The sequence below is a fragment of the Hemiscyllium ocellatum genome, chromosome 44 (assembly GCF_020745735.1).
Source record: "Hemiscyllium ocellatum isolate sHemOce1 chromosome 44, sHemOce1.pat.X.cur, whole genome shotgun sequence".
In the NCBI taxonomy this organism is placed as follows: domain Eukaryota; kingdom Metazoa; phylum Chordata; class Chondrichthyes; order Orectolobiformes; family Hemiscylliidae; genus Hemiscyllium; species Hemiscyllium ocellatum.
In genome coordinates, this window is record NC_083444.1 from 16,886,249 (window position 1) to 16,909,575 (window position 23,327).

General features: G+C 43.5%; 1 protein-coding gene across 2 annotated transcripts in view; it reads left to right on the forward strand.

Annotated features, from left to right (window-relative positions):
* The window catches only part of LOC132835287 (cytoplasmic 60S subunit biogenesis factor ZNF622-like), a 29,167-nt gene extending 16,722 nt beyond the window's left edge, over positions 1–12,445 (forward strand). For both annotated transcript variants that reach the window (XM_060854706.1, XM_060854705.1), the window contains exons 5-7: positions 1,328–1,440; positions 9,082–9,222; positions 10,770–12,445. In XM_060854706.1, the coding sequence (XP_060710689.1) occupies positions 1,328–1,440; positions 9,082–9,222; positions 10,770–10,903 (388 nt within the window). In that variant the 3' untranslated portion in view covers positions 10,904–12,445. The remainder of the gene's footprint in view (positions 1–1,327; positions 1,441–9,081; positions 9,223–10,769) is intronic.
* Positions 12,446–23,327: the final 10,882 nt, after the last annotated feature.

Genomic DNA, 23,327 nt, shown 5'->3' on the forward strand with positions numbered 1-23,327 from the left:
GAAAATTAGTTTTAATTAACTGCTTTAAGATTTGTAATATTAATTCTTGTTATCAAGTTTGCTAAGTTATACAGCTACTTCTACTGTTAGGACTTAAATTGGTTGCAGCCTATTTATCTGATGAATTTAGGGCATTACCAGGGATCTTTGTAAGAGATAGGAGAAAGTTGTTGTGGTTCTGTTCGCCGAGCTGGGAATTTGTGTTGCAGACGTTTTGTCCCCTGTCTAGTGATGTCCTCAGTGCTTGGGAACCTCCTGTGAAGCGCTTCTGTGATGTTTCTTCCAGCATTTATAGTGGTTTGTCTCTGCTGCTTCCGGATGTCAGTTCCAGTTGTCCGCTGCAGTGGCCGGTATATTGGGTCCAGGTCGATGTGTTTGTTGATAGAATCTGTGGATGAGTGCCATGCCTCTAGGAATTCCCTGGCTGTTCTCTGTTTGGTTTGTCATATAATAGTAGTGTTGTCCCAGTCGAACTTGTTGCTTGTCATGCACTATAAATGCCAAAGGAAAGATCACGGAAGCGCTTCACAGGAGGCTCCCAAGCACTGAGGATGTCACCTAGACAGGGGACGAAACGTCTGCAACGCAAATTCCCAGCTCGGCAAACAGAACCACAACAACGAGCACCCGAGCTACAAGTCTTCTCTCAAACTTTGATAGGAGAAAGTCTTCCCTGAGACTAATTAACTTTGTTTTTCCCCCTAATGCTTCGATTATATTCAGGTTATGTGTATCTGTAGTTATGTTGAAATCTGTGATTATCTGAAAAATCTTTAACTAGAACCTATTTCTTAATATTGTGAATAATTTCAAAGGAACAGCCAATTACTACTAAATAACTTCAGCTGTTGTTTTCAAAGCTGCTTAATGAGTTAGGTTGTCTGGTTAATGGGCTGAGATTTACACCCCTGTTCTAACTGGTGCTGTTTTCTTAATGGGATGACATCCTTTCATTAATGAGGCTGGGATCAATAACTCATCCATCCCTCGGCAACCTCTCTTGGACAGTTGCTTGCAGGACCCCTGTTGACCTTGGAGTTGGCCTGTTCAAAGGTACCATTGTGTTTCACTGAAGTACCGGAGCAGGCTGTTGATTCTGTTTACCTCTTGTCAGCCATTTTGTGTCTTAATGCTGGAGCCAGTGGTCTCATTTTATTTAACCCATGTCAGCCATTTTGTGTCTTAATGCTGGAGCCAGTGGTCTCATTTTATTTAACCCATGTCAGCCATTTTGTGTCTTTCAAACATGGGCCGCCCTTGCACGTTCCAAGACAAGAAAAGTGTAAATCTATTTGACTTTTTTTGTTTTGCTTCTCTGTACACATAGAGGGAGTTATCCTGATCACAAACATGGAGAAGATATTGACATGAAAGCTGCAGAGATACCAAACAAGAATTTGGAATACAATGAGGAAACAATGGAGCTTGTGCTTCCTTCTGGTTTGTATCCAGTACTAATATATCATCTTGCATCTGTGTTACACAGACTGGGTTGAACAAGTTCCATGTTTATGGACTAAGTTGACAAATTAGCAGAGAGCACTATAGTTGGTAATAAGTGAAATACTGCAGTTACTGGAATTCTGATTTAAAATTGAAATACTGGAGAAACTCCGATCTGGCAGCATTTGTGGAGAGTTTGACTTGTTTTTAAATTTTGTCTCTTCTGTCGGTGTTTCGTTCACAAATTAAGGTTGGTTATGCAAAAAAATTCATACATTCTGGCTTATTATATTTTCAAATTCTAAATGTTCTATTCTCCTTTATTTGAAAAATAACAAATCAGGAATTTGCCCTAAAATGCTGAACCCTTCCAAATTTCAGAACATATTTTCTATACTTTTTTAAAAATAATCTGTAACCAGCCTTTAAATATAGATTTAAGAATGGTTAACTTTACATTTAACCCTGATGCAATGTATTTAACTGAGGGGTTCTAGAGTTCTCTGGCATTTGTCCATATTCACTAGGAATTGGGCTTCAACATTCAAGACTACTTATGGTCATTACTAGTAAATCAGATTTTCAGCTATTAATGCCTCAAATGGCTATACCACAAGAACACTTGCCAGAGCAAGAAAGATAATTTTTAGTTACTTTATCACAATGTGTTGTCAAGGGTTTTAACAGTAATGTTCCACCTTTGCGATTAGATGGGCGATTGGTCAGCTTAATGGGAGTATGATCGTGCCAGGTTTTGTCAGAGCAACACCAAAGTGCCTTTCATTCAGCACTCTCTTGCACTTCTATATCCATTCCCTCAATTCTCTTTTAGGTAGATTTGGAAAAGAAATCTTAATTTTTAAAATTCATTTTCAGATTAGGCCTTCAGTAATATTTGTCATGTCATTTTAATGCATGCATTTATTACGGAAGGGGAGGAGAGGCAGGACATGGTAGGTGGGTAGAAAAATGATCAAAAGGTCAGAAATATCAAAATGCATCTAATGTACCCAGGATCTAATTCAAAATGTTGACACAATTCAGTGCATCTATGTTCTTGGTGGCAAAAAGTGTAAAAGTTCTATTCTTCTATGTAATTGTTTATCAAAATATTTGCCCATTTATTTCTCTAAATTCTGTTCTCGGCCCCTTTTTAAATCAGATTTTATCCAATCTGCTAATTTGGTTTTAGCCATAATTGTATCCACTGTCATGTCAACAGTATTATATTACAATCACTGGTGCCTATAGTGCTTTTATATGCACTAATTTGTTCCCCATTGATCAATCTACTTGTTAAAGTTTATATGTGTTTGATGAGCAAGGATTCAAGTACACATTGTAGTTTTTCCATTCTTTTATCCCCTTTAACCCCTCCTGTCCAGTTAATAGTGGGGCAGTTAAAATTCCCCACGACTATCTTGGAGTGCTTTTACATTTTTACGTAATTCCTCCTCCAATTCTCTTCTCCAAGTAGGTAGTTTGTCAGGGACGTCTAGTGTAGTGGATCCTTTTATTATCTTTTCTCAATTCATAAGGACTGTCTTAGCCTGTTTTTGTTCCACATCCATAATATGATTCTTGGTAAATACTACTTCATCATGTCCCTTCCGATAGATGGGTGCCTCTTGACCTGCTGTTTCATTACATACGTTGTGTTGCTGTAATTAATTTTAACTAATTTAATTCTCTTTTACTTTGTTCAACTACCTTGTTAAACTCTAGTTCTATAATTTGTATTTCCTTGCCATCAATGCCTTCCTTGTATTTGCCTGCTCTGTTCTATTTTTATGTTTGGGTTGCTTGCATTTGTTGTGGAGCCCTTTTTGGCACCTCCGTCTTTATCCCTTCTGTTTAGAGAGTATTGGGGCACTTTCTCTCCAAAGATTGTTCCAGCATGGATAACATGCAGTAGGTTTACTCTCTCCCTTTGAGTTCCTCTCTAGCTGCCGAGATATGCCTTACTCTGGTGGGAAATACAGCCTTTGGGATTCCTTGCCTTGGCTTTAGAGGATGCTCTCTATCCCCTTGTTCATCGAGTCCCTATTACTGCAACATTTCTATTCTGCTCTTTCCCACCCTAGACAGCTATAGTCCCTTCTTCTGCATTTTGGCTATCTTCTCTTTCCTTGCCCTCAGATAGTGAGCCTATTGGGTGTGTAGAGAAAACCAATATTGGTAAGATCTCCATTTCAATCTCTTTCTCTGTCCACAGTATCTGGCTCCTGATCAATTCCATTTCTATTCTTGAACGTGTTTTTTTTCCTGGGAGTGTACTATCTAGGTAGAAATTCTAAATCTAGGTGTCGGAGTCTCTCCATTTCATACTCCAGACTAAATTGGAGACAGCTAACATTTTAACTTGAGAGAGACTCTGCCCTTAGCCTCCCATGTTTTGTAATATCTTTGGCGTGTCTTATTTGTGTATTTATTATTTAAAGACATATTTTATTCTTTCATGGGGAGGGTGTTACTGTCAGCATTTAATGTCCATTCTCGATTTACTGAGTCAGTCTGAGTGCAGCTGAAAACCAGTCACATTGTTGTGGATCTGGAATTGTGGGTAGGCCATGCCAAGTGAAATTATTAAATTATGTTTCAGAAAAGGACATTGGTGAACTAACTTTCGTATGACAATGATTTCATGGTTACTAGCTTTTAATTCCATGTTTATTAATTCAATTAGACTTTCGCTATCCGGGTGAGAAAGATTTGAACCCATGTCCCCAGAGAATTAACTAGAAGCTCTGGATTGGAAGTTCAGTGACTATACTATCACCCTATCACTTCCCCACTGGCTACAAAACATTAATCAATTACATAATAATTAGGCTATATGTTTAATATAGTGCTTGTACATTCCTGCTCTTGAACCAAACTAATTTGGAAATAGAATCAAGTCTTGAACCTCACCAATCCATTACCAACCCAATTGATATCTCGGTTTCAGTTGTCAGGACTTGTTGTGTTCAGCGCTCTCCTCTGAATCATCACTTTTCCTATAGAAAAGCGAGAAGAACTCGGGCATTGCATTGATGAAATTCATTTTTGTGCTAGTTAGGAAATAGAGTTGTAACTTATTGTTAACTCTGAGAGTCAGGCTTTTTCATAAAGAAAAATATCATGGCATCTACCTCTCACTGATGATTTATTTTGTACGTGCACTTTCCTATTTATGATGATTTGGAGGTGCCGGTGTTGGACTGAGGGAGACAAATTTAAAAATCTCACAACACTAAGTTATAGTCCAACAGGTTTATTTGGAAGTACTAGCTTTCAGACCTCGAGGGTCTTTTTCCTAGGCTGGAAATGTTAAATACTGGGACGCATAGATTTAAGGTAAGAGACAAAAAGTTTAAAGGAGGTGTATAAAGCACTTTTTTTTTCCCAAATGTTTTTGGAGCTCTTAGCTACCTCCGAAGGAGCAGTGCTCCGAAAGCTTGTATTTTCAAATAAACCTGTTGGACTTTAACCTGATATTGAGAGGTTTTTATCTATTTATTGTGGGGAAAATCAGAGTCAGTCTGTGTTCGATGACGGAGTTTATTGTACAAGGAAATACCAGAGCTCCAGGGAGAGAGAGAGTCACCAACAGCGCAGTGGTCAGCTGCAATTCATCTCTCAACCCGGAGCACGTCAAGATGCTTTTATACATCTTATGATACAATCGGTCAGTGATGAGATTATTGTCTTTGTAACATGGTTTGTTTATGATAATCATTTCAGAATTATTGATAGTTTTGATACAGTCATTATCAGTTCCAGTGTGGCCTTTGTTAACTTTCAACAAGGTCGTTAGCTTCAGTGCAGGCGTTGTCAGTTTGTGTCTGCACGGAAGTCCATTGTTCTCATAATGGGCACTAATCGTCCTTCCTGAGAAGGACGATTACTGCAGCCCTGGCTATTAGCACTCTGTTGAGTCTATATCAAACTGTTGGCATTTCTATAAAAGGTTTTGGCTGGACCCAGACACTTTGGGGGCAGTGTACGTTATTCACGTGCATTCTCTTCCCCCACCCACCTTAAACTAATCAGTGAGGTTGAATGCATTGTGTTGACGTTCTGGTGGCCCCAGGTAGTGTCTGTATTTGCTCTGCAGTCTCTCTCCATATTGTGGTCTGGCAGCCATCTTATGTGTCAAGTGACCAACTCAAGGCTCAACAGCCGTCTTGTGTGTCCGTGTGCCAAGTGTCACCCTGCCCCATGCCATCTCCCACTTCATTATGATGAACATTCCTGATTGATAGGATCTCAAAAATAGAAATTATAATACTTGAGACTTCTTGTGATTGTACATTTTAAGGGGTTTTATGCCCACATGGCATGTTTGGTGGCAGGAAAGGGCTTTTAATAGAACAGTACAGCACAGGAACAGGCCCTTTAGCACACTGTTTCAGCGCTGACCATTCCAAACTAATCCCATCTGCCTGTGCATGAGCCAAGACCTTCTATTCCCAGCTTGTTCATGTCAGTCTAAATGTCTCTTAAACTATCATATCTGCTCTCATACATGCTTCTGCCACTTATCCTGGCAATGCATTCCAGGCACCTCTGTTTTTGGTGAAGAAAAACTTGCCTTGCACATCTCCTTTAAACTTTTCTCCTCTTACCATAAACCTAGGCCCCCTAGGATTCAATATTTTCACCTGAGGAAAAAGACTCCTGACCACCCTATGAGTGGCCTTCCACCAGGCTTTCATAATTTTAGATTGAATCAGGTCACCCTTCAGCCTCTGTCACTCTAGCAAAAACAGTTCAAGTTTCTCCAACCTTTCCTTACACCTATGACATTCCAATCCAGACAACATCGTGGTAAAGTTCTATTGCACCCTCTCCAAAGCCTGTACATCCTTCCAGTAGTGTGGTGACCAGAACTGCGCACACTGCTCCAAATGCAGCCAAACTAAATTCTTATGCAGTTGCCACATGACTTGCCAAATTTTGTAATATTGTGCAAAAACATGATGGTAATTTAAATTAATCCCTTGTACCTGTCCATAGTCAATAACCCTCCTTTCCTTGCTAATTTGTGCTTATCTAAAGGCACCTTTAAACACCCATATTGTAGCTGTCTCCACTACTACCCCAGGCACCTAACACTGTTTTTCCCTTCAATGTGTTCCCTCTAGGATTAGATATTTCAATGCTAGGAAAAGATTGACTGTCAACACGATCTATGCCCCTCATAATTTTATAAACTTCTATCAGGTCTCCTATCTGCCTCCATTGCTCCAGAGAAAACAACCATAATTTGACTAGCCTCTCTTTATAACTCATACTGTCTAATCCAGGCAGCAGCGTCTCAAAACCCTCCATATCCTTCCTGTAGTGTGGTGACCAGAATTGAACGCAATACTCAAAGTGTGACCTAACCAAACTTTTATAAAGCTGCAACTTCACTTCCTTATTCTTGTATTTAATGCCCCAGCCAATAAAAGGGAGCATGGTATATACCTTCTCTGTCATCCTATCTACTAATGTGGCCATTTTCAGGGAGCGATGGATCAGGACCCCAAGATCCCTGTATACATCATTGCTGTTAAGGGTCCTGCCGTTATACATTTCCTTAACTTTGATCACTCAGTGCAGCACCCCATGCTTGCCTGGAATAAAGACCACCTGCCATTTCTCCATCCATATCTGGAACTAGTTGATATGTGACTGTATTGTTTGACAATCTATGTATTCATAACTCCCCTCTTCTCTTTCCCCCCACCCCCGATCTTTGTGTCTTCTGCAAACTTACTAATCCATCAATCAATGTTTTCATCTAAGTCACTTGTATAAGTTGCAAACAGCAGAGGTCCCATTATGCATCTCTGTGGAATGCACTACTCATGGACCTCCAGCCTGAGAAACCCCCCACTACCCTCTACCTTCTGTAGGCAAGCCGCTTCTGAATCCATGCAACAGATCCAAGCATGCATCTTAATCTTCTCTAATTTAAAACCAGCAACACAGAAAATATTTATCTCATGCAATAATCTATAAAAGTTCGTGTGGCCCGGGCTATGTAATGTAAAAATTTACAATTTATTTTTTGTTATACTCTTGAAGTAAATTAACTAGCCATATATATAGTTTCTTCCTCTAACCTTTTTTCAGGGTATAATTTAAACTAGCCAATTTCGAATTTTTGTCTCCAGGCAACGAACTAATAGTTATTCGACCTAGTATTACATTGTTGCCTTGTTGAGAACACTTGGTGCTGTGTCCGGTAATTCTGTTGCTTTTCACTCTCTCAAAGGTGCACCCACATCTTCATGACACTACCATGAGGTGCCTTGTCGAAAGCCTTACTAAAATCCATGTAAACAACTTCTGCTCTGCCCCTTATCTCCTCAAAAAATCAAATCAAGTTCGTAAGATTATGACCTACTCCACACAAAGCCATGCTGAGCGTCCCTAATTAAGCCGTGCTTTTCCAAATGCATGTGAATCCTGTACCTAAGAATCCTGGTCACTGGTCTATAATTTCCTGAATGATCCCTATTTCTCTTCTTGAACTGAGGAACAACATTAGCTACTTGTCAGTCCTGAGGGACCTCTCCAGTGGTAGGATACAAAGATATTTGTATCTTTGTCAGTGCCATTTGCTGTATGCTTTCCTCCTGCATTTGACCTCCCAAAGTCTATGACATCCCATTGGTCCAGATTAAACTCCATCTTCCATTTCTTTACCCACTTTCCAGCTGGCTATATCATACTGTATCGTTTGATAACCTTCCTTACTATCCACAACTCTACCAATTTTCATTGTAAACTTAATATTTGGACCATCATGTTGTTTCATCTAAATCCTATTACTGATTACAAACAGATCCCAACACTGATCCTTGCAGAACACCACTGGTCACAGTCCTCCAGTCAGAAAAACTCCCTCCACAGCTGCCATCTGTCTTCTGTAACCAAACCATTTTTTCCAACTTGCCAACTCACCGTGGATCCCACGTGACTGGACCAGCCTACCATGAGAGACCTTGTTAGATGCTTTGGTCAAGTCAATGTGGACAATATCATGACATCAAATTTGTGAGACAAGACTTCATCTGCTGACTATTTTGAATAAGTCCATAAGTAGACATTGTGCAATCGTTAGCAAAAGTTCCATGTATGACCAAATGATGAAAGGAAAGTTATTGATGGAGCTGTTAAAGGTAGGCCAAGGATATTACCTTGAACTCCCATTGTGATGCCGTGTGGTTGAGATGACTGACCTCAATAACTCCAACCAGATTTCTTTTCACCTGATTCCCATTGACTTCGGTTTTGCTCAGCCGGTTGAATCCCATGTTCTGTCAAATGCTGCCTTGATGTCAAGGTCAGTTATCTGGCCTCAACTCTGGAGATCAGCTTTTTTTGTCCATGTCTGGACCAAAGCTATAATGAGGCCACGACCTGATTGGGCTTGGTGAGTGTCAGTAAGTACTGTTTGGGAACCCTGTTGACAATGCCTTCCATCATTTTGATTTGAGAGTAGACTGATGGGAGTGGGTGAGTTGAATTTGTTTTGCCTTTTGTGGACAGGACGGTATCCAGGTAATTTTGCAGGTGCTCCAAGAGTCAAACTGAAGAAATATTGAATAAATTAAATACGCTTGAAGTATTTAAATTTTTTTTTTTGCTGAATTTTCACAGGTGCCAGAATTGGTCATCGATCATTGCTGAGATATTATAAACAGCATTTTGGGGCGTCTCGAGCAGTGGCTACTACTGGGACTAACACCTTGGGCAGAGTGCTACAGCAGTACAAGGCACTGGGCTGGTCAAGTGAGCTTGGTATGGCAAACTCTGGATATTGGAACTCTGAAGTAAAACCTGCTGGAAATACTTGGGTTAAGCAGCATCTGTAGAGAGAGATACAGAGCGAATATTTCAAATCAATGATCGTTCATCAGAACGGGGAAAAGTTTAAAAATGCAATAAGGGTGGCTCAGTGGTTAGCACAGTGGTTACCAGGTACCTGGCTTCAGTTCCATCCTCGGGCAACTGTCTTATGCGGAGTTTGCACATTCTCCCTGTGTCCAGGTGCTCCAGTTTCCTCCCACAGTCCAAAAATGTGCAGGTTAGGGTGAATTGACCTTGCTAAAGTGCACACTGTGTACAGGGATGTACAGGCTAGATAAATTAGCCATGGGAAATCCAGGGATTGGGTGGGATGCTCTTCAGAGGGTCAGTATGATTCAATGGGCTGAACGGCGTGCTTCCACACTGTAGGGATTAAGATTTTGAGGAAGTTAGAGGGTGAAGGAGAAATGGGGAGAAAAGCCAGATGGAAGAAAGAAAAATTAAGCAACAAAATAATTGTTGCGAGGCTGGAGGGAGTGTTAGTGAGAGCAGTAATGAAACAACACTGGCTCAGGGGTTAGTACTGCTGCCTCACTGCCAGAGACCTGGGTTTGTTACCCTCTCTGGTGCCTGTCTGTCTATGTGGAGTTTGCACATTCTCCCTGTGGCTGCACCAGTTTCCTCCCACACTCCAAAGATGGGCAGGTTAGAGCTGATTGGCCATGTTCAATTGTACATAGTGTCCAGGGATATGCAGGCTAGGTGGACTAGCCATGGGCAATGCCGGGTTGCAGGGAGAGGTTAGAGGGTTGGATTTGGGTGGGATATTTCCTGGAGAATCAGTGTAAATCTGATGGGCCGAATGGGCTGCTTTTACTTTGTACTGATTCTATGATTATAGAGTCATCCAGCATGGCAACGGACCTATTGGTCCAACCAGTCCATGCCGACCGTAATCCCAAATTAAACTAGTCCCACCTGCCTTCCCCTGGCCCATGTCCCTCCAAACCTTTCCTATTCACTTTTTCTATGCAAATGTCTTTTAACTATTGTAATTTTATGAAAAGGTGATGAACAATTATTGTCTAAATGGGGACAGGGAAGGGTGGAGCCAAGAATGAGCAAAGGGAAATCCTGCAGAAAAGGAAACAGAATGGAGGAGGGTCTGTTAAGCTTTGTAACCAGTCTGGAATGCTGGAACATGTCCATCTGAATCTTTAGCATGATTTGTGTTTCTGGTTTAAAAAAAAAAGTTCTGCTGGCTGATGCATTAAGTAAATAGCTGAACTTGTGTGTGTTTACCTGAATATACCCGAAGTGCTTGAAACTTCTGGATTTGCGGAAAATTCCACTTGTGGATTCCATTTTCTAATAAAATTAAACTTATAGTATTTCCTGCTGGAAATGTTCAGGTTGATAATACGTCATCAATTCGCTGCTTCCCTTTTTATTAACAAAGATCCAAATTAGCACTAATGATCTGGTTATAAAGTGGTGACAGTGATTTTCTTTAATATGTTCTCTCTTTTTCCTTACAGCAAAAGCAGCATCTCAGAGAAAAGAGCGGGACATGCAATATGTACAAAGAATGAAATCCAAGTGGATGTTGAAGACAGCATTGTCCAACAATGCGACAAAGCAGATGCATTTCAGACCTCAAATCCTATTTTAGCAATTGTCAGCAGACAGTATACAGGTCAACTGGCAAATGCAGAGGATAATTACAGCATTGAACTTTTGACTTCCTGATGCCTTTTCTGATTGGTTAATTGAGGCTTTTGCAGGTTTATCTTTGTCAAGTTAGAAAACTTAAGCAGTTTTCATTGTTGAAACCATTGTTAAATACTTAATTCAGTAATCCAATTTCATTCTGATACATAAGACCATAAGACATAGAAGCAGAAATTAGATCATTCAGCCCATCGAGCCTGCTCCACCATTTGATCATGGCTGATAAGTTTCTCAACCCCATCCTCCCGCCTTCTCCCCGTAACCCTTGATCCCCTTGATACTCAAGAACTTATCTATCTCTATCTCAAATTCTGGGGTGTTGTCCATCTGGTCCAGGTGATTTATCTGCTTTCTGACACCTAGTTTTTCTAGCACCGTCTCCTTGGTGATAGCCATCATACTCAGGTCTGCCCCCTCACACGCTAATTTTTTTGGGTTTTACTATTGTGTTCCACTGTGAAGATGAATACCTAGTAATTATTCAGTTCCTCAGGAATTTCATTTTTCTCCACTCCTATCTCTCCAGCAGCATTCTGCAGCAGTCCAATGTCTACTTCTGCCTCTCTTTCACCTTTTTATACACATAAAGAAACTTACAATAGTCCTTTATATTACTGGTTAGCTTACCGTCTCATTTGATCATTTGTTTCTTTTTTTGTTGCCCTCTGTTGGTCTTTGTAAGCTTCCCAATCCTCTGGTTTCCAACAGTCCTGATCACATTATATGCTTTCTCTTTTGCTTTCATATTATCCCTGACTTCCTTCGTCAGCCATGGTTGCCTTCCTGTACCATGCTGCTTTTCCCTTGGGGTGAACCTCTACTGTGTCTCCTGAAGTACTCCCAAAATCCCCTGCCATTAGTGTTCCACTGTCTTTCCTGCCAGGCTCCTCTCCCAGTCAATTCTCTCCATGCTTCTGTAGTTGTCCTTCTTCAGCTGTAATACCGTTACCCCTCATTCTGTCTTCTCCCTTTCGAATTGCAGAGTAAATTCAATTGTATTATGATCACTGCCTCCATAGGGTACAATTATCTTAATCTCCTTCCCGATACATAATAGAAATTTGTCATAGTATCAGATTGAAGATAATTACCAGTAGATCTGCTGCTGCCATAGTCACCAGGGTAATGAGTGACACGTTTGCAAAGCCTACACTTCCCACGCAATAGGATCCTAATTGCAATCACGTTGACTTGAACAAGGACACATTATTGCTCAGTTATAATTCAGAAGTGATTGTTTACTTTATTTCCAGTAAAATAATTAAATTAATTTTAAATGGACATCCAATAGTTTAGCTAGATACTGCAAGGTGACAGCAAATTTACTGTTTAACATTCCATTGAGGCAGTGTTTTACGTGTTTACTTGCCAGAAATGAGAAACCCTCTGGAATGAAAGCTTTGTGCCACACAGTTATCAATATCTATCAATCAGTGAAACATGATTACATCAAAATAAAGTTGTTTGATGGGTAAGTACAAAAGGATATTAGAGGTACTTTTTTTCCTATAAGTTCAAACATTTGAACATGAGACATCCAGATTCTTAGCTGTTTAGTCCAATTTAAGTGGGTAGAATCAGAATCCCTACACTATGGAAGCGGGCCCTTTGGCCCAGCAAGTACACACTGACTCTTTGAAGAGTCTCCCACCCAGACCCATTCCCCAATTACTCTTCATTTACCCCTGACCAGTGCATATAACCTAAACATCACTAAACTTTTATAGGTGATTTTAGCAGGGCCAATTCATCTAACCTGAGCCTGATTGGATTGTGGGAGGAAACCAGAGCACTGAGGAAACCCATGCAGATTCTGGGAGAATGTGCAAACTCCACACAGTCACTTGAGGCTGGAATTGAACCAAGGTTCCTGGCACTGAGGCACCAGTGCTAACCACCTGGCACACCAAACACAGCTAAATCCTCTACATCAGTAATTGCTGCAGAATTTTCACTTGATCAAAAAGACCAAGTGATATGGCTTCCCTTTTGCAAATAACTGATGTTTTGAAGATTGGTGTTAAGGTTTGGTCTATTCTCTGTTTGAATGATTGAAAAAATGTCCCTTATTTAGAAGACAGTGAATTCATCAGATCAGAAAATCACTTGCTTTGTTGATGGAACCTAACTGCAGCCACCGAATGAAGAAATGAAATCAGCAACTGTTATCAGGAAGATGAACAGTGAAGGTCCTGACCAGTTAACCCTATCCCTTCTCCCCAGCCCCAAAATCTGCACATTAATAGGATGATCCTTATCCCAGAATTCTAACAGAAGTAACTTCAGAAACAGATCAATAATGGGAGGCAAGAACAAATGTTGCAGAGCAATTGTAATGAGAGAATTTAATTGCCATATGTCAACTCTGATTGCGTTGGTATAATTCAAAGAGGACAACTATCACTGAATTCCCCACTGAGTTCCCCTGATGGTTTCACTTGAAGTGAAACTGAACTGAACTCGCCACGTTAATGCTATGGCTTTTGTAGCATCACATGGGACATGGGAGTCCCTGGGTGGTGCAGCTTTTATTGCCCATCCCTAGTTAGCCTTGAGAAAGGTGGGAGTGAGCTGCCTTCTTGACCCACTGAAGTCCATGTGCTGTAGGTAGATGCACTCTGCCAAGGAGCAGGTCAGAGGCTGGGAATACTGCAGGAAGTAATTCCTGTCTCCCCAGAGCCTGTCTACCATCAATAAGCCACAAGTCAGGAGTGTGCCGAGATACTCCCCATTTGCCTGGATGAGTGCAGCTCCAAAAACATAGTCATAGAATCATTCAGCATGGAAACAGACTCTTTGGTCCAACTCGTCCACACTGACTAGACATCCCAATCTGATTTAATCGGATTTGGCAGCAATAGCCCTCTAAGCCTTCCTATTCCTATACCCATCCAGATGCTTTTAAGTGTTGCAATTGTACCAGCCTCCACCACTTCCTCTGGCCGCTTACCCCATGCATGCCCCACCCTCTGTGTAATACTTATCCCCTTAGGTCCTTTCAAAATCTCTCCCCTCTCATCTTAAACCTATGCCCTCTAGCCTTGAACTTCCCAACCGCAAGAAAAGGGCTTTGGCTCTTCACCCTATCAACGACCCTCATGATTTTATAAATCTCTAAAATGTCTTTGATTCTCCACTCAAGAAGCCTGATATGTTTGTGTCGAGGAGAGGCATTGGCCTTGTACTATTATCAGTGGATTGTTAATCCAGAGACTACTATCGCATCATCTCATGTGCTTGTCAGCTTTCAGTTCAGAACAGCATTCACTCTACCTTAAAGGTATAGTACAAGCCTTCAACTGCATAACAGCCTTTGATCAGGGATATTGGCAGTTCTGCTTTATGGTAGGTAGAATAGAGGGGCTGAATGTTATTGAAACAGAGAGATTGCAGAAAGGTAATGTTCTGGGCTCATGAGTTCAAACCCTACTACAGCAGATGGTGGAATTTGAATTCAATGAATTAAAAAACATCATGAAGTAAGAGTTGAATGATGACCATGAAGCCATTGGTGATTATCGGAAAGGCCCATCTGCTTCACTAAGGTCCTTTCGGGAAAGAAGCTGCCATCCTAACCTGGTCTAGCCTAGATGTGACTCCAGGCCCACAGCAATGTGGCTGAGTCTCAGGTGCCCTCTGGGTAATTAGGGAGGGCCAATGAATACTTGCCTGGCCAGAGACGCTCACATCCCCATCAATGAATCAAAACAAAGCTGTGCATGAGCAGGATTCTGATCTGTGCTCAGGAACTGAATGAAAAAGGAGTGTGCCTGGTGTTATTTATTTATCTCATTGAAGTGGGCCTTGGGCTTGAAAAAAGACTGAGATTCTCATTCGCTCCTGTGACCTGTAATCTTGAAAAGGTATTGTGACTTTTTGACAAAAGTGTACAATAAATAAAGGTAGCCATCAGCAAATGGTCCTGGAATCAATTGTAGGAAAAGGCTAGAATAGATTGGTGTGGATGGGTTAACCAAACCATTACAGAAGTGTAATCTAATAAGACTGAAACACCCTGTTTATAAGTAAACCCCGTCTGACAAATCTATTTCATTGTAGTAGCTGAGAGGGTCAGGAAACAGACATTTGGGGGCAAGAGTAGGCTATTCTGCCCATCAAGCCTGCTCAACCATTCAATATGATCATGATCAACCTTTTATCTCAATGACACGTTCCTGCTGTCTCCCTATACCTCATGACATCATTAGAACCTAGAAATCGATCTGTTCCTGTCTTACGTGTATTGAGCGAGTTCTACAGCTTTATATGGTGGAGAATTCGACAGGGTCAGCAGTCTCTGAGTGAAGACATTTATTCCTACCTCAGTTTGACATGATCTGCCATTGATGTTGATGAAATGGAAATAATTTCCTGTCGGTTTTCTGACATCACCAACTGAGTCCCTTCACCTTCCAGACGTTGAAATATTCCGTCACTGATATTTAAACAGATTATGAGGTGAGGTGAGCTTTTCTGGGTGTTTGGTTTAATTAACAAAAGGGTTCACTGCTTGTCATAAGAAGTCTCTCTCAGCTTTGCCTCAAACATAGCCCATGATAGGAGGAAGGCACTCAGCCCTTAGAGCCTGCTCTGCCTTTCAATATGATCTTGCCTCAATTTCATGTTCCTGCTTCCCATACATTTTGATGCTGTTAAATCAAATTCATCCATCTGTTCCTCAAACATACTCTGACCTGGCCTCTACCATCTTCAGTGGGAGAGAATTCCACTGGGTGACCAGCCTCTGAGTGAAGAAATGTTTCCTCATCTCAGTCCAAGTTGGCCTCCCCCATGTCCTGAGACAGTCACCCCTCTTTCTAGACTGCCTGACCTGGGGAAACATCTTCCCTGTATCTTCTCTTTCCAGCCCTGTTTGAAATTTATCTGTTTCAGTCAGATCCCCTCTCATCCGGCTAAACCCGAGTGAATACACGCCCAGTTGGACCAGTCTCCCCTCAGTGGAGAATACTGCCCTCCCCAGTATCAGCCTTTGCTGCACTCCTTCTATGACAAGGGTAACATCCCTCAGGGAGGGAGAGCAAACACACACACAATACTCCAGGTGCTGTCTTACCAAAGTCTGGAATAACTGCAGTAAGACATCCCTCTGTCTTATGCTCACTTTCACTTAAATTGTCACAACATCATTCAGACTATTTATTATGGGATTGGGAAATGGATTAATGTAGGAGGGGTGAGAGGGAAAGGTGTTGAGCAGAGTCAAATGAGCAGGGGAAGGTCGGTTATTGTTTCCAGAGAAGTGGGGAGGCGCTGGCCTAGTGATATTGATAGAGTGTTAATTCCGAGAGTACTGATTGGTACGAGGTCAGTCAGGTGGTACTCATAGAATATGAGTTCCCTGATTGGGTCTGTTTCCCTGGGCTGACAGATATAAACAGAAACACACCAACATCCTGGAGTTGTTCAGGGAGAGGTGGGTGTCGCAGGGAGTGGAGTGCATTATTTCTCCTTCCAACTCCATTTTGTTTTAATCCCTGCCCTTCCCTTTATTGTTTGATCACACAGCATTGCTCTTTGATGTGAAGGGCACTGCTTGTCACTGGCCACTCGGGTGTTTCCTTTCTTCCTGGTGGTGGAAATTTGAATAAAGATTCGTGCACTTTGTGTCTTTCACTGTGTCTCACACCTGCACGCACACAACATGGGTGCTGGGGGAAAAACAAGCACTACCGCAGTTAGGCGATCGTGTGGGGGTGAAAAAAATAAACAGGAGTTTCAGAGGTTTGCTTCACTCTGAGAGCTGGCTCTTGAAGGAGCTGGACCAGTGTGAGAAAGAAAAAAAAACAGAACCACACCAACACCCTGGAATTGTTCAGGGAGAGGTGGGCACCACAGGGAGTGGAGTGCAGAGTTGGACCGTTCTGTATCACCTGTCCTTCATGGAGAAGTTTATGAAGAAAAACACCTTTGACCACAAGTCCATCAGGAAGTGGTCAGCACGTAGCGTCCTTGAGAGCCTTCAGATAAAGGAGAGGATGGATCCTATTGAGTGGTTCCCTGAGCAGACTGTCAAAGCCATTTGGCAGAATGCCTCATCACCAGAATTTTCCAATAAGCATCAAGACATGGCTTGGCTGGTGGTGAGAAGGGCTCTGCCTGTGAGACCCTTTACGCATGCCCTGGACCCTCAGCCTCACCGCACGCTGCCCTCAAAGCGGCTGCGGTGGGGGACGAGACTGTCACACACCTCCTTCTGGAATGTGCCTACGCAGAAGAAGTCTGGAGAGGAATGCAGTGGTGTTTGTCGAGGTTTGTCCCGAGCAGCACCATGACGTGTGACTCCGTGCTCTACGGTCTGTTCCCCGGGACGCACACCGAGACGAACATCACCTGTGCCTGAAGTATCATTGACGCGGTGAAGGATGCTCTCTGGGTGGTCCGAAACCTGTTGATCTTCCAGCTGAAGGCTACTTGGGAGTTTCCTTTCTTCCTGGTGGTGGAAATTTGAATAATGATTCGTTCACGTCATATCATTCGCTATGCCTCACACCTGCACACACACAACATGGGTGCTGGGGAAAAATAAGCACCACCGCAGTTAGGCAGTAGTGTGGGGGTGAAAAAGAAAAAAGAAAGAAGGAAAAAAACAGAAAGAAAAAAAATACAGCAGAAACATTCTGAGAGCTGGTGCCAGAAAAGAAAATAAACAGAAACATAGAACACTACAGCACAGGATCGGACCCTTCAGCTCACAATGTTGTGCCGAATCTGACGCCAAATTAACTAATCCCTTCCGCCTGTGCCTGGTCCATATCCCTCCATTCCCTGCTTATTCATGTGCTTATCTAAAAGTCCCTTAAATGCTCCTGTCATATCTGCCTCCACCACCACTCGTCAGCGTATCCCAGACTCCTACCATCTCTCTGTGTAAAAACCTTGCCCCTCACACCTTCTTTAAGCTTTACCCCCATCTCCCCCCCCACCTTAAATTCATGACCCTGCGTATTAGACATTGCAACATTGGAAAAAAGCGTTTGACCGTCAACTCTGTCTCATAAGTCTCCCCTCAGCCTCCGTCACTCCAGAGAAAACAACCTGAGGTTTCTAGCCTCATATAGTTCATCCCCTCTAATTCGGGCAGCATCCTGGTAAAGTTATTCTGCACCCTCTCCACAGCCTCTATATCCTTCCTGTAATGTGGCAAACAGAATTGAATGCAATGCTCTCAGTGTGGCCGAACCAAAGAATTATAAAGCTACAACATGACATCCTGACTCTTGTACTCAATTCCCCGACCAGTAAAGGTCAGCATACCATACACATTCTTTATCACCTTACCTACTTGTGTGGTCACTCTCAAGGAGCTATGAACTTGAACCCCATGATCCCTCCGTACATCAATGCTGTTCAGGGCCCTACCATTAACTGTATATTTTCCTAAACATTTGATCTCCGAAAGTGCAGCACCTCACACTTACCCAGATTAACTCTATCTGCTATTTCTCCACCCATATCTGCACCTGATCTATATCCCGCTGTATCCTTTCACAACCATCTACACCAGACGCAACTCCAATGATCTTTTATATAAAGTCAATTATCCATATATATGTCACAAACAGCATAGGTCCCTGTGGAACACCATTAGTCATTGAACTTCACCATAAAAACACCCTTCCACCACTACCCCCGGCCTTCTATGAGTAAGCCAATTCTAAATTCACAAGACCAAGTCACCATGGATCCCATGCATCTTAGTCTTCTGGATGGACCTATCATGAGGGGCCCTGTGGAAACCCTCGCTAAAATACATGTAGGCAACAGCCACTGCTCTAACCTCATTGCTCACTCATCACCTCCTCAAAAAATTCAATCAAGTTAATTAGACATGATCTGTCCCACACAAAGCCATAGGCAAAAGTGAGGACTGCAGATGCTAGAGATTAGTCTGGTGGTGGAAAAGCACAGCAGGTCAGGCAGCATCCGAGGAGCAGGAAAATCGACATTTCGGGCAAAAGTTGTTCATCAGGAATTAGGCTACGAGCCTCGGGGGTGGAGAGAAAAATGGTTGGGGGGGTGGGGCTGACGGGAAGATAGCTGAGAGTGCGATATGTAAATGGAGGTGGGGGTAAAAGTACTAGGTCAGAGGGGAGGGTGGAGCGGATAGGTGGGAAGGAAGATGGACAGGTGGGACAGGTCATTAGAACTGTGCTGAGTTGGAAGTTTGGAACTGGGATAAGGTGAGGGGAGGAGAAATGAGGAAATTAGTGAAATCCACATTGATGCCACGGGGTTGGAGGGTCCCGAGGCGGAATATGAATTGCTCTTCCTCCAGGCGTTGGGTGGTCAGGGAATGTCAATAGAGTAGGCCCAGGACCTGCATGCCCTTGGCAGACTGGGAGGGAGAGTTGAACTGTTGGGCAACGGGACGGTGGGTTTGATTGGTGCGGGTGTCCTGGAGATGTTCCCTAAAGCACTCTGCGAGGAGGCGTCCAGTCTTCCCAATGTAGAGGAGACCGCATCGGGAGCAACGGATACAATAAATGATATTGGTGGATGTGCAGGTGAAACTTTGATGGATGTGTAAGGCTCCTTTGGGGCCTTGGACGGAGGTGAGGGGGAAGGTGTGGGCGCAGGGTTTACAATTCCTATGGTGGGAGGGGAACCCCACCCAACTCCATTGGAGCCCTTCGCCCACATCCAATGTGCCTGGATACCCCGTGCTGGTCTGATACCCACCCTCAACTTCTTTACTTCCAATATTGACCGCCTCAACTTGTCCAACCCCTCACCCACTCCAACCTCTCACAATGTGCAGCCCTCCAATTAGTATTGTAATTCTGATTTGTACCAGCAGGCCTCCCAGTCCTCCAAGGACGTCCCTTAGTGACCACCCTTCCATGCCATTGCCAGACATATTGTCAATAGATTGGACAGTCTGGATTTCCTGTGTGATGTGTGAAGAGAGGTCAGTGATGTTAGTGGGTTAATCAGGGATGGAGGTGCAGCACTCTGCCCCAGCAGTAGCACAGGTGTCACCCTCTTTGGCTAGCAGGGAGTCCAGGGAAAAATGATTCTGGAGGATCACAGTCCTAACTGCAAGTAGTTCTGCATTACACGGATGGCCCACCGGTCAGCGATGTTCTGGAAATGCAATTACCATGGATCCTGATTCTTTACTGTCAGCATGGAAGGCTGAATTGTTTGCCCTCATTGAGACTTGCATTTTGGTGGAGGGGAAATCGGCCAATATTTGTACGGACTCTGGCTATGCTTTCGGTATTGCCCATGACTACAACACGTTATGGGAGCATAGGGGATTTTTAACCTCCACGGGCCAACCCATTAGTAACGCTGTTTTTGTGTATAATCTTTTGCAGGCCTCATAGTTATCATCCAGCCTAGCGGTGATAAAATGTTCAGCTTGCACTGGTGATAGGGTCTCCAAGGGCAACACGCCAGCAGGCAGCCTTACACTGCACTTTCTTGGTCCCATTGGGCTCACAGCAACACCTAATCACAAAAAGGATAAGGACGGGTATGCCAGATGTAGGAGAGATACGGCACTTACTGGGGGACGTCCCTGTAGAGGAATACAGACTATGGTCACAGATGGGGTGCTCCCTAGACGTTCGTAACAAACTGTGGATGGCCCCTGTGAGACAGGTCTGTGTTCCTTGTTTGCTTTTACTGATCCTAGTAGATTATGTACACAGCGGTACACACCTAGGCAAGGAGGGAGTGGTCAGCACTTTGGTGGCACCCCAACATCCAGAAGACGGTCGAGAAATGAGCACAAGCATGTTTGATCTGCAAAAAGATGAATGCTGGAAAAGGGGATGCCTTGCAGTCCTGGGACCACCTCCTTGCCTGGCGGGCCTTTCTATTGTTTACAACCAGACTTTATAGAACTTGCCAGATTACCATGTTATAAGAATTGCGTGGTAATAGTAGATGCCTTCAGCAGATGGATTGAGGCAATCCCAAAAAAGGACAACATGACGACAACTGTGGTAAGAATATTACTGAGGGAAATAATTCCCCGCGATGGACTCCCGAGACCATTAGCTCAGACAATGAGCTACACTCTGTGGCTAAAAGTAAACAGAGAATTCACAAGGAATTAGCGATAACCAACAATTCCACTGTAACCCCCACCCAAACGCAGCTGGGGTGGTGGAATGGGCAAATGGTACCCAAAAAGAAAGCTGGCAAAGCAAAAACAGGAAACAGGCCTAGGTTGGCCCTGTTCCACATGAGAGTTACCCCTTCGAGCAAAACTGGTCAGTCTCCTGCTGAGGTGGTTTACGGGAAGCTTGTGAGGACCCTATGAGGACCTGGGATAGTTCGACCACACCTCCTCCCTGAAAGACTTGATATAAACACCCTGGGAGAGGAGTGGGGGGGCATACCTGCAGGGGATAACCAAATCTCTCCAAAATTTGCATTTGCAGGTACGCCAGGCTTACCGAGAGCACGGTGATTTGCCTGAAGGGGACTACCCTGCTGCTGATAAAGGACTGGGAACGAAAGAAGCTGGGACCAAGATGGAGAGGACTGTTCCAGGTGCTGCTGACCACCCCCACGGCTGTGAAGGTACAAGAGTAGCCCCGATGGGTACACAGAACCGACTGCAAAAGAGTCAGCGTGGAAACCAACACCGATTAAGGACAAAGATGTTTTCCATACTTGTAACATCGGGGACTTTGGGAAATGGAACCTTGAGAACAGATGGATTTCAAACTGACACCCCCAAACATAACACCTTTTTGGACCTGGCCTTCCAGAGAGCCCCCGTAATGGGGAGAGACACCCACTGCTGGGTATGTGCCCACACACTACCCACTCAGGGGGCAATCCCTTTGTGACCCATACCTTTTCACTGGCACAAATTGGCCAAATGGCTACTATGTCACAGCTTTTCCAGTGATCCTGCTAACACCGATGATGCACAGGAATTACAGTTGGAAGGGTACAATCTGACCTCATTCAGGGACTGGTATCACCCTAATTACAACCAACTGCATAGACCCCCTCCCTTGTAGGTCTCAACAACACCATCGATGACACCATTTGCTTCAGGAGGGAAGGAAAGCCTTCTAAATGTACTTATGTATGAACGAGTGAACACTCTTCTGCCATCCCCTGGGTCGAACCCATTCACAATTTAACAGAATACGGGCACTTTATATTTGATTGTTCTGCCAGCTACAAGAGAGTATCAGGCTATCTCTGGAATACCCTACTCCCAGGCTGTGTGTGTGTGTGTGTGTGTGTGTGTGTGTGTGTGTGTGTGTGTGTGTGTGTGTGTGTGTGTCTATGTCTGTATGTGTCTGTGTGTGACTGTGTGTGTGACTGTGTGTGTCTGTGTTCTGTTTGTGTCTGTATGTGTCTGTGTATGTGACTGTGTGTGTCTGTGTGTGTATCTGTGTCTCTGTGTCTGTGTGTCTGTTTGTGTCTGTTTGTGTCTGTATGTGTCTGTGTGTGTCTGTGTCTGTGTGTCTGTTTGTGTGTCTGTGTGCGTGTGTGTGACTGTGTGTGTCTGTGTTTTGTTTGTGTCTGTATGTGTCTGTGTGTGTCCTTGTGTGTGTCTGTGTGTGTCTGTGTGTCTGTGTGTCTATTTGTGTCTGTATGTGTGTGTGTGTTTGTGTGTGGGTGTCTGTGTGTGTGTCTGTGTGTGCATGTGTCTGTGTGTGCGTGTCTGTGTGTGACTGTGTGTGTGTCTGTGTCTGTAAGTGTCTGTGTGTGTCTGTGTGTATGCCTGTGTGCGTGTGTGTGTGTGACTGTGTGTGTGTCTGTTTCTGTGTGTCTGTGTGTGTGTCTGAGTGTGTGTCTGTGTGTGTATGTGTATTTGTGTGTCAGTGTGTGTGTGTGTGTGTGTTTTGTGGGCAGTGCTTACCTTGACTGCTTACAATGGCACATACTTTATTTGCAGATTAAAAGTCTATCTCTGAAGGCTTCGCTCCAATTGGAGGGGTTTTGTGTGACATGGGGTATGTTGTACCCTGCATTCTGACCTTGCCCTCACCCCTGAGACTCAGATGGTCCCTTGCTGGGTTCCTCACCTGGGTGGGAATGTTCTCTCCCTCGACGGGAATCTATTTGCATGACAAAGACCTTAGTCAGCTCAGGACCGTATGGGAAAGGGTCGCCAATGATATGGCTAGTGCCTTAACTGAAACTAATGCAGAACTACTTGTGGTTAGGACTGTGGCCCTCCAGAATCATTTTTCCCTGGACTTCCTGCTAGCCAAGGAGGGTGACACCTGTGCTACTGCTGGGGCAGAGTGCTGCACCTCCATCCCTGATGACCCCACTAACATCACTGACCTCTCTTAACACATCACACAGGAAATCCAGACTGTCCAAACTATTGTCAATATGTCTGGCAATGACATGGGTGG